The 14716-nt window shown below is 47.7% G+C and overlaps 2 protein-coding genes across 3 annotated transcripts in view; one reads left to right on the forward strand and one right to left on the reverse strand.

Moving 5' to 3' along the window:
• LOC144485784 (uncharacterized) overlaps nucleotides 1-14716 on the forward strand; it is an 89840-nt gene that overhangs the window by 40175 nt on the left and 34949 nt on the right. Inside the window, exon 2 of the mRNA XM_078203869.1 lies at nucleotides 12318-12727. Within this exon, the coding sequence (XP_078059995.1) occupies nucleotides 12318-12727 (410 nt within the window). The remainder of the gene's footprint in view (nucleotides 1-12317; nucleotides 12728-14716) is intronic.
• LOC144485787 (uncharacterized) lies at nucleotides 3404-7629 on the reverse strand. 2 transcript variants are annotated; one of them, XM_078203873.1, is made up of 2 exons: nucleotides 6733-7629; nucleotides 3404-4973 (listed from the first exon to the last, which is right to left on the reverse strand). In XM_078203873.1, the coding sequence occupies exon 2, from the start codon at nucleotides 4612-4614 to the stop codon at nucleotides 3598-3600; it is 1017 nt and encodes a 338-aa protein (XP_078059999.1). In that variant the 5' UTR covers nucleotides 4615-4973; nucleotides 6733-7629; the 3' UTR covers nucleotides 3404-3597. The 2 variants fall into 2 exon arrangements, with proteins under 2 accessions (XP_078059999.1, XP_078059998.1); XM_078203872.1 differs by lacking the exon at nucleotides 6733-7629 and adding an exon at nucleotides 5501-5599.

Genomic DNA, 14716 nt, shown 5'->3' on the forward strand with positions numbered 1-14716 from the left:
TGGTATAATCATCACAAAGGTTGGTTTCAGTGTCTCTGAGGTCATTTTAACTGCAGGTAATCTGACAAGGGAGACAAGAGGCCCAACAAACATTCGATTACAATAGGAGGACAAGGTGTAAGGGAGCAATGATATTTTAGGGTGTCTGTGTTGTGGTGAGTGTCACTGGGAGGTGAGTGATAAAATAGAAGTGGAAACATCACGACAGATACATGTGACTGACTCGGCCTGACTGAGAGCTGTTATAGTCGAGGCGAGAATAATGAGGACATGGCGAACTCCAGGGATTTCTGATATCTGAGGTGTATCTGTTAGAGGAACTGAAAATAATCAGTTCCTCCTCATGGTTATCTCCAGTTCTCAAGTTACACAGACATACAGGAAAGAGATCTGACAGATCATCAAACCCAATATTTTAATCTTCTGTTTGAGACACATTATGACCGAAAAGATCAAACATTAAAACCTTAGGAGAGAAACATTCAGAATGTCACAAAGATGAATGAACTGTCCAATTAATCCCATTCACCAGAACTCTGCCAATTTACGTTCTGCACGTATTTATCCAATTCCCTTTGAAAGTTACTATTAAACCTGCTTCTAGCACCTGTCAGTTTGCGCATTCCAGATCATATGAAGTTATTGTGTAAAAAATTCTCCTTATCACCCCCTCCAGTTCTGTTGTCAGTTATGTTAAATCTCTGTATCATCTGCTTACAGACCCTCCTGCACCTGGGAAATAGATTCTCTCCATCGACAGACTTCCTGCTCCTGGGAGATAATTACTCTCCATTGACACTATAATAAATCATTTGTCATTTTAAACATCTCTATTAAATCGCTCCATCACATTCCCTAATCTAAGATGGATAACCCATGTTTTTCCTGCCCTGAAGAATTATATGGACTCAAAATGTTAACTGTTTCTCTCTGAACAGATGCCGCCGGACCTGCCGGGTTTTTCTGCTTTTCTCCCTGTTTTTCCTTCTATAATCAATCAGAAACTCTTCATGATTTTGAACATCTTGATCAAATAGGAACACACAGAGCCTGAGAGAGGTACAGAGGGAGAGACAGAAAGACTGAGAGAAAAATTTAGAAAGATTTTAAAAAGTAGAAAGGAAGCAATCGAAGATAAAAGCTGAGAAACAGAGGAAACAAGCAATACAGAGAGAATGATATAGAATTTAAGGGAGCAGGCTATCAGTTCCCAGCTATGGGGAGCAGAGTCGGCATCTCCACATCAGAGCAGAGGGAACTCAGTGGGCGGCACGGAAGCACAGCGGTTAGCACTGCTGCTTCACAGCTCCAGGAACCTGAGCTCGATTCCCGGCTCGGGTCGCTGTCTGTGTGGAGTTTGCACACTCTCCTCGTGTCTGCGTAGGTTTCCTCCGGGTGCTCCTTCCTTCCTCCAAAGATGTGTGGGTTAGGCTGATTGGCCATGCTAAATTTGCCCCTTAGTGTTCTGAGATGTGTAGGTTAGAGGGATTAGCGGGTAAATATATGTAGGGATATGGGGGTCGGGCCTGGGTGGGATTGTGGTCGGTGCAGACTCGATGGGCCGAATGGCCTCCTCCTGCACTGTAGGGTTTCTATGATTTAGAAACTGATCCACAGACACAGCTGGTTTTATCTGCAAATGGAAACTCTGAACAGAAATAACTGACTCATTTGTAAATGTCACCACAATGTGACCTGTGTGACTCTGCCCTGACTCTCTGGACAGATACAGGCCGCATTGACAGATGTTCTCACCAGGTTGTGGTCCCTGGATTTATTTTCTGCTCAGAAGTGAGATGTGAGATTTGGAACCGGCAGCAGGGAAACAGGAAGTTGTGTTACCTGAGAGTGAAACAGCCGGCGTCAGTTTGATGTTATCACCATGAACAGTCTTCCTGTCTGTGAGGGTGAACTCACTCTGACAGCATCAAGAACAACCACACAGATTGCTGCCAGTCTCAGCATTACAGTCACCTCCATTCCTATTTTAAACAATAAAGGAGATTATTTGGACTTTTAACACATTCACTGAATTGGGAGATGGACTGAGGGTCATCACTGGGAGAAATGAGGAGGAATTAGAGAACAAATGAGTTTTCCCAAAGAGGGTTATTAGAAAAGAGGAGATTTAAAGTGAGTCAGGGCCTGTCAGAGGAAGTGGGAGAGAGAAACAGAGAGGATTGAATCTCCATCAATTAGATGTTTTCTCAGACAGCGAAGAGAGATGAAGCGTGTTTGTGCTTTTTCAGAGAGAGATAACGAGAGAGAGAAAACAATGAATAAGTTTAAGCAGATCTGAAATAGGAAGGTTAAATGAGTGAGTGTTTGAAAGAACGATAGAGAGACATTAAGTGACGAAGACAGTTTCTGAGAGGAGAGAGGTTAAGTGAAAATGAGAGAGGAGCGAGGTTAGAGTGTAAGAGAGGTGGAAGGTGAGGTAAGTGTGAGTGAATGCCTGGAGAGGGAGAGAGACAATTCAGTGAGTGTGAGAGAGATGAGAGATGCTGAGCGATTGAGTTTCTGAGAGAGAGGAGATGTTAAGTGACTGAATGTCGGAAAGAGAGGAGAGCAGGTTCACACCCAGGGGTCACTGAGAATGATCAAAATAAGGAGATCACCCAGAAAACTACCAACAGGAAACTTCAGCTGAACACATCACTCATTCTTAAATGATCAGTCAGGGCTCTGATGCTGCTCAGCTTCTCTCTGTTCTGTTTATAATGGTTAAAGGCTGATAGGAGTGAGGTTTATTTAGAAGGATAGTGGATGGGAAGCACACAACAAAACTGAGAATTCTTGGACACACACTGCAGCTCCTTCTCTATCTGGGAATCAAATTGTTGTCTAATTGTCCCAGCAGTTAACAGGCTCCTTTGAACGTCTCCAGCTGCTACTTTGATGCAGACTTCAACCAATTTATTTTAAGCCAGTTTCTGTTCAATAAACCAGGACTGACACACACACATTAAAATGTTTTAGACTTTTTTGCATTTTTAGTCTGGAAACCTAAACCTGCCGTTTCACTCTCAGTCAGGAATAGATCCCAGTTTTACACCAATCTTTGACAGCACGTTTCCAGCATTCACCATTGTTCTTCCTGACTCTAAACACAGTTGTAAAGGAGCTTCTTTTCCGTGTCTAGGAGCTCGGAACCATGGAAAAGAACGACTGGGACACATTTTTTACACACCTCAGGATTCACCCACGCGGGGACTTTGCTGTCAGTGAAAAGTGACGAAAAAGACCAAAGTGCTGTTTGTCCCTCTCAGCGTGACCCTGAAGGACTGTGTCAAGAATGAAGTTCTGTTCCTACTGTATGATCCTCCCTCAGATTGCCCTTTCTGAGCTCCAGCCTGGTGACGTTAAACACTCAAATGGAAAAGACAAAAATCTACAACAATGATTCAATCAAATGTCGATTTCACATTTATTCAGAATATCAAACCTCAACAGAAGAAAAAAGTCAGAGTGAAGATGATTCAGACCTGGATATGATTAACAGCATCAATAAGTGTAGAATCCAAACCTTGCAGTCGTTTGTGAACTCGCTGGTGTGTTAGCAGGTGGGATGACTGAATAAATCCCTTTCCACAGACATTACAGGTGAACGGCCTCTCCCCAGTGTGAACTCGCTGGTGTTTCAGAAGATAAGAGAAATGAGAAAATCCCTTCCCACAGACAGAGCAGGTAAATGTGAATTTTCTGATGTGTCAGCAGGTTGGATGACTGACTGAATCCCTTCCCACACATGGAGCAGGTGAACGGCCTCTCCCCAGTGTGAACTCGCTGGTGATTCAATAGGTTGGATGAACGAGTGAATCGCTTCCCACACATGGAGCAAGTGAATGGCCTCTCCTCACTGTGAACGTGCTGGTGTGTCAGAAGGTTGTATGAACGGGTGAATCCCTTCCCACATTCAGAGCAGGTGAACGGTCGATCCCCGGTATGGAGCTGCTGGTGTATCAGAAGGTTGGATGAATTAATGAATCCCTTCCCACAGTCGGAGCAGGTGAAGGGCCTCTCCCCAGTGTGAATTCTCTGGTGGTTCAATGGGGCAGATGGGCAGCTGAATCCCTTCCCACACACACAGCAGGTGAATGGCCTCTCCCCAGTGTGAGTATATTGGTGCGTCAGCAGATCCTTTTTGTTTTTAAAGCCCTTCTCACAGTCAGAACAATTTAAAAGTTTGTTGTCAGAGTGAACAAGTTGATGTGTCTGCAGGTGGGATGACTGAATGAATCCTTTCCCACACACAGAGCAGGTGAATGGTCTCTCCCCAGTGTGAATGCGTTGGTGTGTCAGCAGATCTTTTTTGCATTTAAAACTCTTCTCACAGTCAGAAGATGGAAACAGTCTCTCATCAGTGTGAACAAGTTGGTGTGTCACAATGTGGGATGAGCGAGTGAATCCCTTCCCACACACAGGGCAGGTGAACGGCCTCTTCCCAGTATGAACCCGTTGGTGAGTCAGAAGGTTCTGTGAATGGGTGAATCCCTTCCGACACTCGGAGCAGGTGAACGGTCTCTCCCCAGTGTGACTGCACCAATGAACTTCCAGTTGTGATGGGAAACCGAATCCTTTCCCGCACTCCACACATTTCCACGGTTTCTCCATGGTGCTTGTGCCCTTGTGTTTCTCCAGGTTGGATGATCAGTTGAAACCTCGTCCACACACACAACATACATGTAGTTTCACTCTGCTGTGAACTGTGTGATGTTCTTTCAGACTGTGGACTGGTTAAAGCTCTTTCCACAGTCAGTTCACTGGAACACTCCCAATCGGGTGTGTGTTTGTTCCAATGCTTTTCCGGTCACACTGATGTTTAAAATTTTTGCTGACAGACAGAAGAGTCAAACATTTCTCCTCCCGCATTCAAAGACCAATGATCTTCAGCTCCAAATGAACAAAATGACTTTGCGAGTCATGATGTTCGGTTTGAGTTTTCTGTCTACCAATCCTCCACTTCCAATATCCTGCAAAAAAAATTTGGAAAAGTCATCACTGTCAGTCCGGAATAGAAACTCTGAACAGACAATTCTAGTTTCTCCGGAACATTTTTTCCTCTCTTGTTCCCCAAAATCTGGAAATCCCCGTCCCACACACTCTCCCTCCTCCCTGGGCTTAAACCCATCTCACCATCTGCATCATTTCTTTCCTCCACTCCCAGTTTTCTCCCTCCCTCTCCTCTGTCTGTGTTCAGTTCTCCAGCTGCTGTCTGCAGACTGACAATAAAACCAATGGGTCTTCCTGGGGGTGTTGGGGCCTCCAGCGGGTGTTTGTGAATCCTCCCCGCCCACCTCCCAGGGTTTCCTTCCTTCCCAGAGATCAGAGTCCTCATTGATTTGAGGCCAAAGTGTAACCTCTTATTTATTGTCCCCCTCCCCCATCCTCTGATGTGAACCTTCCTCCAGTGGCTGAGCCAGGATGGGGCCGTTAACCTGGGCCTGTTCCCGGGAGGGAGGGAGGGAGAAGCCCCGCAGCTGCAAACCAGGGAGCTGACAATGATTCTGAAGGGTTTCCGGATCCACAAAGTGTTTCCAAATCCTCCCAGCCACCGCCTAACGCTGACTCCGCTTCTCCGGGACAAACAAGCGCCAAGGACAGCAATGACACTGCGCATGCTCCACATCACAATGCCCGGGGACTGATTGACGGCAGCTCCGGACCAATAGGAAGAGGGGGCGGTGCTGGAGGACCGAGCGGGAGCGGCTGGTCCTCCAACCAATCGGAGTGAATGAGGGGCGGGGCTGGAGGACCTGAAGCATGCGCAGTGCGGGTAATGGCGACGGACAGAGGGACGGTTTTAACTCGGAAGCGAGATCAATACCAGGTAGAGGGCGGCGCGCGGGGAATGATAAATGTGGCGGGTGGGTGGAGAGACTTTGTAAACATGTTGTTCAAACCCAAACCCCGGAAATGAACTTCCCGGTCCCCCGCTTTGTACCAAATGGAGCGGCAGCTTGTAGTGTTAGACCCGGGCTGACTGCCGCCTGTGGTAAACCACTGTTAAGCTTATTGCCTGTGTGTGTGTGGCATGTCTGGGCATGCCCCTGCCAGCCCTGCATGAGACTCCTCCCCCCCCCCCCCCCCCGCCTCCAGGTATGAAGGTGACTGCTCCCCACCCTCCTGCCTCAGTTGCTGGACCAGTTCATCAGCATGGGTGTGTGCTCCAAGTCTTTTGCGAATAAAAGCCTATTTGTTCTTGCATACAAACTAGTCTTTGCTTGATTGATAGTGCATCACCGCCATTGAGGCTGCATGTGGGAGGCCGGCAGGGATTGTGATCGGGGAGTGATGTCACAATGGAATGGGTGAGGGTGTGACGTCACAATGGAATGTGTGAGGGTGTGACGTCACAATGGAATGGGTGAGAGTGTGACGTCACAATGGAATGGGTCGGAGTGTGACGTCACAATGGAATGGGTGAGGGTGTGACGTCACAATGGAATGGGTCGGAGTGTGAGGTCACAATGGAATGGGTGAGGGTTCCAAATTCGCCCGACTTCGGTCATTGCCAAGATTTCCGAGTCCATTATTAAAGCTGAGATCACAGAGTACTTGGAAGTGCAGGATAAAGTAGGACTGAGTCAGCACGGCTTTGTCAAGGGGAGGTCATGTCTGACAAATCTGTTAGAGTTCTTTGAGGAGCTTTTGATTTGATTTATTATTGTCACATGTATTAACATACAGTGAAAAGTGTTGTTTCTTGCACGGTATACAGAGAAAACATACCATTCATAGAGAAGGAAATGAGAGAGTGCAGAATGTAGTGTTACAGTCAGAGTGAGAGTGTAGAGAAAGATCAACTGAATGCAAGGTAAGTCCATTCAAAAGACTGACAGCAGCAGAGAAGAAGCTATTCTTGAGTCGGTGGTACGTAACCTCAGACTTTTGTATCTTTATCCCGAGGGAAGAAGGTGGAAGAGAGAATGTCGGGGTGCTTGGGGTCCTTAACTATGCTGGCTGCTTTGCCGAGGCAGCGGGAAGTGTAGACAGAGTCAATGGATGGGAGGCTGGTTCGCATGATGGATTGGGCTACATTCACAACCTTTTGTAGATCCTTGCAGTCTTGGGCAGAGCAGGAGCCATACCAAGCTGTGCTACAACCAGAAAGAATGCTTTCTATGGTGCATTTGTAAAGGTTGGTGAGAGTCGTAGCTGACATGCCAAATTTCCATAGTCTTCTGAGAAAGTAGAGGCGTTGGTGAGCTTTCTTAACAAGAGTGTCGACATGGGGAGACCAGGACATGTTTTTGGTGATCTGGATACCTAAAAACCTGAAACTCTCGACCCTTTCTACTTCGTCCCCATTGATGTCGACATGGGCATGTTCTTCTTTATGCTTCCTCAAGTCGATGACAATCTCCTTTGTTTTGTTGACATTGAGGGAGGGATTATTGTTGCCGCACCAGTTCACCAGGTTCTCTATCTCATTCCTGTACTCTGTCTCATCATTGTTTGAAATCCGACCCAGTGCTGTGGTGTCGTCAGCAAACTTGAAAATCGAATTGGAGGGAAATTTAGCCGCACAGTCATAGGTGTAGAAGGAGTATGTTAGGGGGCTGAGAACACAGCCTCGTGGGGCACTGGTGTTGAGGATGATCGTGGAGGAGGTGTTGTTGCCTATCCTTACTGATTGTGGTCTGTGAGTTAGGAAGTTCAGGATCCAGTTGCAGAGGAAGGTGCCGAGACCCAGGCCACGGAGTTTGGAGATGAGTTTCGTGGGACTAATAGTGTTGAAGGCTGAGCTGTAGTCAACAAATAGGAGTCTGACATAGGTGTCCTTGTTATCTAGCTGTTCCAAGGTTGAGTACAGGGCCAGGGAAATGGCGTCTGCTGTGGACCTGTTGCGGCGGCAGGCAAACTGTAGTGGATCCAGATAGTCCGGGAGGCTGGAATTGATTCGTACCGTGACAAACCTTTCGAAGGACTTCATCATGATGGATGTCAGAGCCACCGGCCGATAGTCATTAAGACACGCTGCTTGGTTTTTCTTAGGTACCAGGATGATGGTCATCTTTCTTGAAGCAGATAGGGACCTCAGATTGTTGTAAAGAGAGGTTGAAGATGTCTGTGAATACCTCTGCCAGCTAATCCGCACAGGATCTGAATGCACATCCGGGTATCCCATCCGGGCCAGTTGCTTTCTGTGGGTTGACCTTGAAGAAAGCTGCTCTGACATCTGCAATGGAGACCCCAGATACAGGTTCATCCAGGGCTTCCAGGGTGGAGGGCATGCTCTCGCTTTCCTCTTGCTCAAAACGAATGCATTGAGCTCATCAGGGAGATGTGCGTTGGAGCCGGCGATTTTACATGCCTTCATCTTGTCGCCTGTTATGTCTTGCAGACCTTGCCACAGTCAGCGGGGGTTGGTGTGGCTCGCCTGGGACTCTAGCTTGGTCCGGTATTGTCTTTTGGCATCTTTGATGGATCTCCTTAGATCATATCTGGTAACAAAGAAGTTAGATAAAGGAGAACTAGTGGACCTGATTTATTTAGATTTCCAGAAGGCCTTTGACAAGGTGCTGCAGAGGAAACTGTTAAATAAGTTAAGTGCCCATGGTGTTAAGGGTAAGATCCTGGCATGGATAGAGGATTGGCTGGCAGAAGGCAGAGAGTGGGGATAAAGGGGTCTTTCTCAGGATGGCAGCCGGTGACCAGTGGTGTGCCTCAGGGGTCAGTGTTGGGACCACAACTTTTCACAATATACATTAACGATTTGGAGGAAGGAACTGAAGGTACTGTTGCTAAGTTTGCAGATGATACAAAGATATGTCGAGGGACAGGTAGTATTGAGGAAGCAGGGGGGCTGCAGAAGGACTTGGACAGGTTAGGAGAGTGGGCAAAGAAGTGGCAGATGGAATACAATGTGGAAATGTGTGAGGTTTTGCACTTTGGAAGGAGGAATGGAGACATCAACTATTTTCTAAATGGGGAAATGCTTAGGAAATCAGAAACACAAAGGGACTTGGAAGTCATTGTTCAAGATTCTCTTCAAGTTAACGTGCAGGTTCAGTTGGCAGTTAGGAAGGAAAATGCAATGTTAGCATTCATGTCGATAGGCCTAGTATACAAGAGCAGGGATATATTTCTGAGGCTGCGTAAGGCTCTGGTCAGTCCCCATTTGGACTATTGTGAGCAGTTTTGGTCCCCATATCTAAGGAAGGATGTGCTGGCTTTGGAAAAGGTCCAGAGGAGGTTCACAAGAATGATCCCTGGAATGAAGAGCTTGTCCTATGAGGAACAGTTCAGGACTCTGGGTCTGTACTCATTGGAGTTTATAAGGATGAGGGGGGATCTTATTGAAACTTACAGGATACTGCGAGGCCTGGATAGAGTGGACGTGGAGAGAATGTTTCCACTAGTAGGAACAGCTAGAAATAGAGGGCACAACCTCAGACTAAAGGGCCGATCCTTTAAAACAGAGAGGAGGAGGAATTTCTTCAGCCAGAGAGTGGTGAATCTGTGGAACTCTTTGCTGCAGAAGGCTGTGGAGGCCGGGTCATTGAGTGTCTTTAAGACAGAGATAGATAGGTTCCTGATTAATGAGGGGATCAGGGATTATGGGGAAAAGGCAGGAGAATGGGGATGAGAAAAATATCAGCCAAGATTGAATGGCGGAGCAGACTCGATGGGCCGAGTGGCCTAATTCTGTTACTGTGTCTTATGGTCTAATGAGTTGAGACTGGGGTGGCGTCGGACGATGTCACTGAGGTGGAAATAGGCAGTCTTGATGATGATGTGGCTGGAAGCTCATCCTGGAGTGAAATATTTCACCATGGTTGTGAACAGCCTGGTTCCGGCTCCGACAGGGAGTGGAGTTTGGCGTGGGGACTGAAGACAATGGGTTCAGACTTCCCAGTATTTATATGGGTGAAACTTCTGTTCTCTTCGTCCTGGATGTCAGACAAGTCAGGATGGTGTGTGAGTTGGAGGGGAACTTGGAGCTGATGGTGCTAACCACTGTGCCACCGTGCTGCAGAATGCTAAATGGAATGAGAGAGAGAGAGTATGTGTGAGGGGCGTGGGTGGAGATTTAAAGAATGTTCCATAGAAACTACAATTGTCTGTTTTGAATTTCTATCATGTGCTGACAGTGATGATTTTTGTAAACTCCTTTCAGTGGATATTGGAAGGAGAGGTTTTGACTGGAAAAGCACTGAGATTCTCACACCCGTATCAGAGTGTTCCAGTGCACTGATTGTGGAGAGACACAAGGACTCCGACACCATGGAGAAACCATGGAAATGTGGAGACTGTGGGAAGGGATTCAGAGCCCCATCTGGGGTGGAATCTCATCGACGCAGTCACACCGGGGAGAGACCGTTCATATGCTCCACTTGTGGGAAGGGATTCAATCATTCATCGAATCTGCTGAGAGAGAGAGAGAGAGAAAGATTGAGAGAGAAAGAATCCAACCCCTGCAATCACTTGTGAACTTGTTGGTGTCTCTGCAGGTTGGATGACCGATTGAATCCATTTCCCACACACAGAGCAGGTGAACGGTCTGTCCCCGGTGTGAACTCGCTGGTGTCTCTGCCATGTGGATGACCTCCTAAACCTCTTTGTGCAGTGAGAGCAGCTAACCAGTCTCTCGTCAGTGTGAATGGGTTGGTGGACCATCAGTTCTCGAGAGCTTTTGAAGCCACTCCCACAGTCAGAGCATTTAAAGGGTCTGTCTTGGGTGTGAGTGACCTTGTGGCTCAACAGGTTGGGCAACTGAGTGAATCCCTTCCCACACACACAGCAGGTGAACGGTCTCTCCCCGGTGTGAATGCGCTGGTCGGTCAGCAGATTGTTTAACCGAGTGAATCCTTTCCCACACACAGAGCAGGTGAATGGCCTCTCCCCAGTGTGAACTCCCTGGTGTGTTTGTAAATGGGATAACTGAGTGAATCTCTTCCCACACACACAACAGGTGAATGGTCTCTCTCCAGTGTGACTGCGCCGATGAGTTTCCAGTGCAGATGGGAACCTGAATCCTTTCCCACAGTCCCCACATTTACACAATTTCTCCATGGTGCGGGTGTCCTTGTGACTCTCCAGGCTTGACAATCAGTTCAGTTACAACATAACATGGGTGCGGTCTCTCTGCTGCAATGTATTTTCAGGCTGTTTAACTGGTTAAAGTTCTTTCCACAGTCACTCAGGTGTGAGCATGTTTCAGTGTGTGTGTGTCTCGGTGCTTTTCCAGTCACACTGATGTTTAAAATCTCCCGAAGCAGACAGAGCAGAGAAACATTTCCATTCTAGATTCAAAGCTCGATGATATTCAGGTCCCGATGAACTGAGTGACTATGTTAGATTTTGATGTGAGGTTTGGTTTGATATTCGTCTTTAAATCTTCACCTTCTGATATCCTGCAAAAGGAATTTACAAACATCATCAGTGTCAGCACAGGATAGAAATTCAGAACAGACAATTCTAGTTTCTATGGAACATTCTTTCCTCTCTCATCCCCAAAGCTGTGAATCTCCATCCCACACACTCTCCCTCCATTCTCACTCTGCTGTATCTAATATTCACCCTCCCAATTCTCCTGAAGGTGCTGATTGAGGCTGATTGACAGATCCATGCTCACTGCTTCCTGTCCACCACACACTAATCATAAGAAACAGGAGCTGCAGTTGGCCATTCAGCCCATCGAACTGCCTCAACCATTCATTGAGAATTGGCTGATCTACCGCAGCATCATTTCCCACGCTATCCCCCAGATAGAGAGAGAATAGAGCCAATGTTTCGAGTCTGGAGAGAGGAAAGAATGTTCCATAGAAATTAGAATTGTCTGTTCTGAATTTCTATCCTGCACTGACACTGATGACCTCTGCAAACTTGTTTTACAGGAAATTGAAAGAGGAATCACAGACCGAAATCTCAGACGTTGTGTCTAGATCTGACAGAGTCATATTCCTCGGGACCTGAATATCATCGGCCTTTAAATCAAGGAGAAATGGTTGTCTGGTCTGGTGACTTGAAAAGATTTCAAACATCAGTGTGACTGGAAAAGTGCCAACACGCTGCAACACTGGAGTGAGTGTGTTCCAGTGCATTGACTCAAGAGCTTTAACCAGTTACACAGCCTGAATAAATATCACACCATTCACAGCGGGGGTGGGGGGACTGTTCTGTGTGTGGACGAGTCTTCAACTGAAGAGAAAGGAAAGAACACCTGCACCATGGAGAAACCATGGAAATGTGGGGACTGTGGGAAGAGATACAGAGCCCCATCAGAGCTGGAAGATCATCGGCGCAGCCACACTGGGGAGAGACCATTTACTTGCTCTCAGTGTGGGGAGGGATTCACTCTGGTATCCCAGCTGCAGAGACACCAGCGAGCTCACACTGGGGAGAGGCCCTTCACCTGCTCTCAGTGTGGGAAGGGATTCACTCGGTCATCCAGCCTGCAGGCACACCAGCGAGTTCACACTGGGGAGAGACCGTTCACCTGCTCTCAGTGTGAGAAGGGGTTCAGTCAATTGGCTAACCTGCAGAGACACCAGCGAGTTCACACTGGGGAGAGGCCGTTCACCTGCTCTCAGTGTGAGAAAGGATTCAGTCATTTAGCTAACCTGCAGAGACACCAGCGAGTTCACACAGGGGAGAGACCTTTCACCTGCTTTCAGTGTGGGAAGGGATTCACTGATTTATCCACCCTGCGGAGACACCAGCGAGTTCACACTGGGGAGTGGCCGTTCACCTGCTCTATGTGTGGGAAGGGGTTCAGTCAATTAGCTGAGCTGCAGACGCACCAGTGTGTTCACACTGGGGAGAGACCGTTCACCTGCTCTCACTGTGAGAAGGGGTTCACTGATTTATTCACCCTGCGGAGTCACCAGCGAGTTCACACTGGAGAGTGGCCGTTCACCTGCTCTGAGTGTGAGAAGGGGTTCAGTCAATTATCTAACCTGCAGAAGCACCAGCGAATTCACACTGGGGAGAGATCGTTCACCTGCTCTCATTGTGGGAAGGGATTCACTGATTTATCCACTCTGCGGAGACACCAGCGAGTTCACACTGGGGAGTGGCCTTTCACCTGCTCTATGTGTGGGAAGGGGTTCAGTCAATTAGCTAAGCTGGAGACCCACCAGCGAATTCACACTGGGGAGAGACCGTTCACCTGCTCTCAGTGTGGGAAGGGATTCACTGATTTATTCACCCTGCGGACTCACCAGCGAGTTCACACTGGGGAGAGGCCGTTCACCTGCTCTCAGTGTGAGAAGGGGTTCAGTCAATTATCTAACCTGCAGAAGCACCAGCGAGTTCACACTGGGGAGAGACCGTTCACCTGCTCTCAGTGCGGGAAGGGGTTCAGTCAATTATCTAACCTGCAGACGCACCAGCGCCTTCATACTGGGGAGAGACCGTTCACCTGCTCTCAGTGTGGGAAGGGGTTCAGTCAATTATCCACCCTGCGGACACACCAGCGAGTTCACACTGGGGAGAGACCATTCACCTGCTCTCAGTGTGGGAAGGGTTTCAGAGTTTCATCCGCCCTGCTGAGACACCAAAATGCTCATGAGTGATTCCAGGGGTTGGATTCTGCTGTTATTGTTTCTGCTCTCAATTACATCCAGGACTGCATTTTGTTCATTCTCACAGTTGGTCAATGGGGAGGGTCGGAGGGTTTCTTTCTGCTGGACTGGCCGGTCTCATGACTTTGTCTCCAGTGGGCTGATGCTCTTTGAGTCTTGTTGCGAATACCTGGTTTCAGATTTCACACGGATCACAGAGTGACAGGGTGTTAGGAAGTTCAGAGATATTTAGTCAGCACACTATTTGTAACCCCCACAGAGTTTCACTGGCTGTCTTGTCTGGAGACAATACACATCTTTTTAGCCTGTCTTGATGCTCTCTCCACTCCCATTGTTTTGTTTCTTAAAGACTGGATTAGTTGTAAGTATTCGCATTCCAACCATTATTCATGTAAATTGAGTCTGTGTCTTTATAAGTTCTGTTTGTGAACAGAATTCCCACTCACCTGAAGAAGGGGCTTAGAGCCTCGAAAGCTTGTGTGGCTTTTGCTACCAAATAAACCTGTTGGACTTTAACCTGGTGTTGTTAAACTTCTTACTGTGTTTACCCCAGTCCAACGCCGGCATCTCCACATCATAGCAGGGTCCTGACAGAGGACCTGGTGAGAATATTTACTCAGAATGAGTTAGAATGAAACTTATTCCAGGACCGGCTGGTGTTCAGTGGCTGAGATTCCCGAATCTGTAAAAAGGGGGTCTGACCAGTGGTAGGTAGTCCGGTAAGAAGCGTTCTCATGCATTATTTAAATTATTTTATCATGAAGTTGTGATCAGAACTGTGAGGGACTTGTAACCCAATAGTTGTTGAATTGACGGTAAACTCCAAGTAGCATTGGACTGAAAAGGGGGTCTGACCAAGAAGTGAAGTGATCTCAGGCATTGTTTAAATTACATCATCATTGGCCAACTTCCCCTTTGTGATGTCACAATGGAGTCCTGCCTGAATCAGCCAATAGGAATCACTGCTCCGCGGTGACGTCTCCGGGTTCCAGTGCTCAGGCCTGGGCGCGCGGACCCGGGAGCCCCGCCCCCACCCATTGTTCCCCTCCCCCTGCACCACATCGAGCCAAGGTTCCCCGGGTCAGAACCAGGCAGAAATGTTAATTTGGTCATTCCAGCATCTGAAAGTGGGAAGGGGGAGGAAGGTGAGCTGTTGCCTGCCTGCCTGCTGTCGTCTGGCCTGC

The sequence above is a fragment of the Mustelus asterias genome, unplaced genomic scaffold (genome assembly GCF_964213995.1).
Source record: "Mustelus asterias unplaced genomic scaffold, sMusAst1.hap1.1 HAP1_SCAFFOLD_220, whole genome shotgun sequence".
In the NCBI taxonomy this organism is placed as follows: Eukaryota; Metazoa; Chordata; class Chondrichthyes; order Carcharhiniformes; family Triakidae; genus Mustelus; species Mustelus asterias.

Coding starts and splice junctions, on each gene's coding strand:
- LOC144485787 (XM_078203873.1), bottom strand. CDS start 4,614: ATGGAGAAACCGTGGAAATGTGTGGAGTGCGGGAAAGGATTCGGTTTC.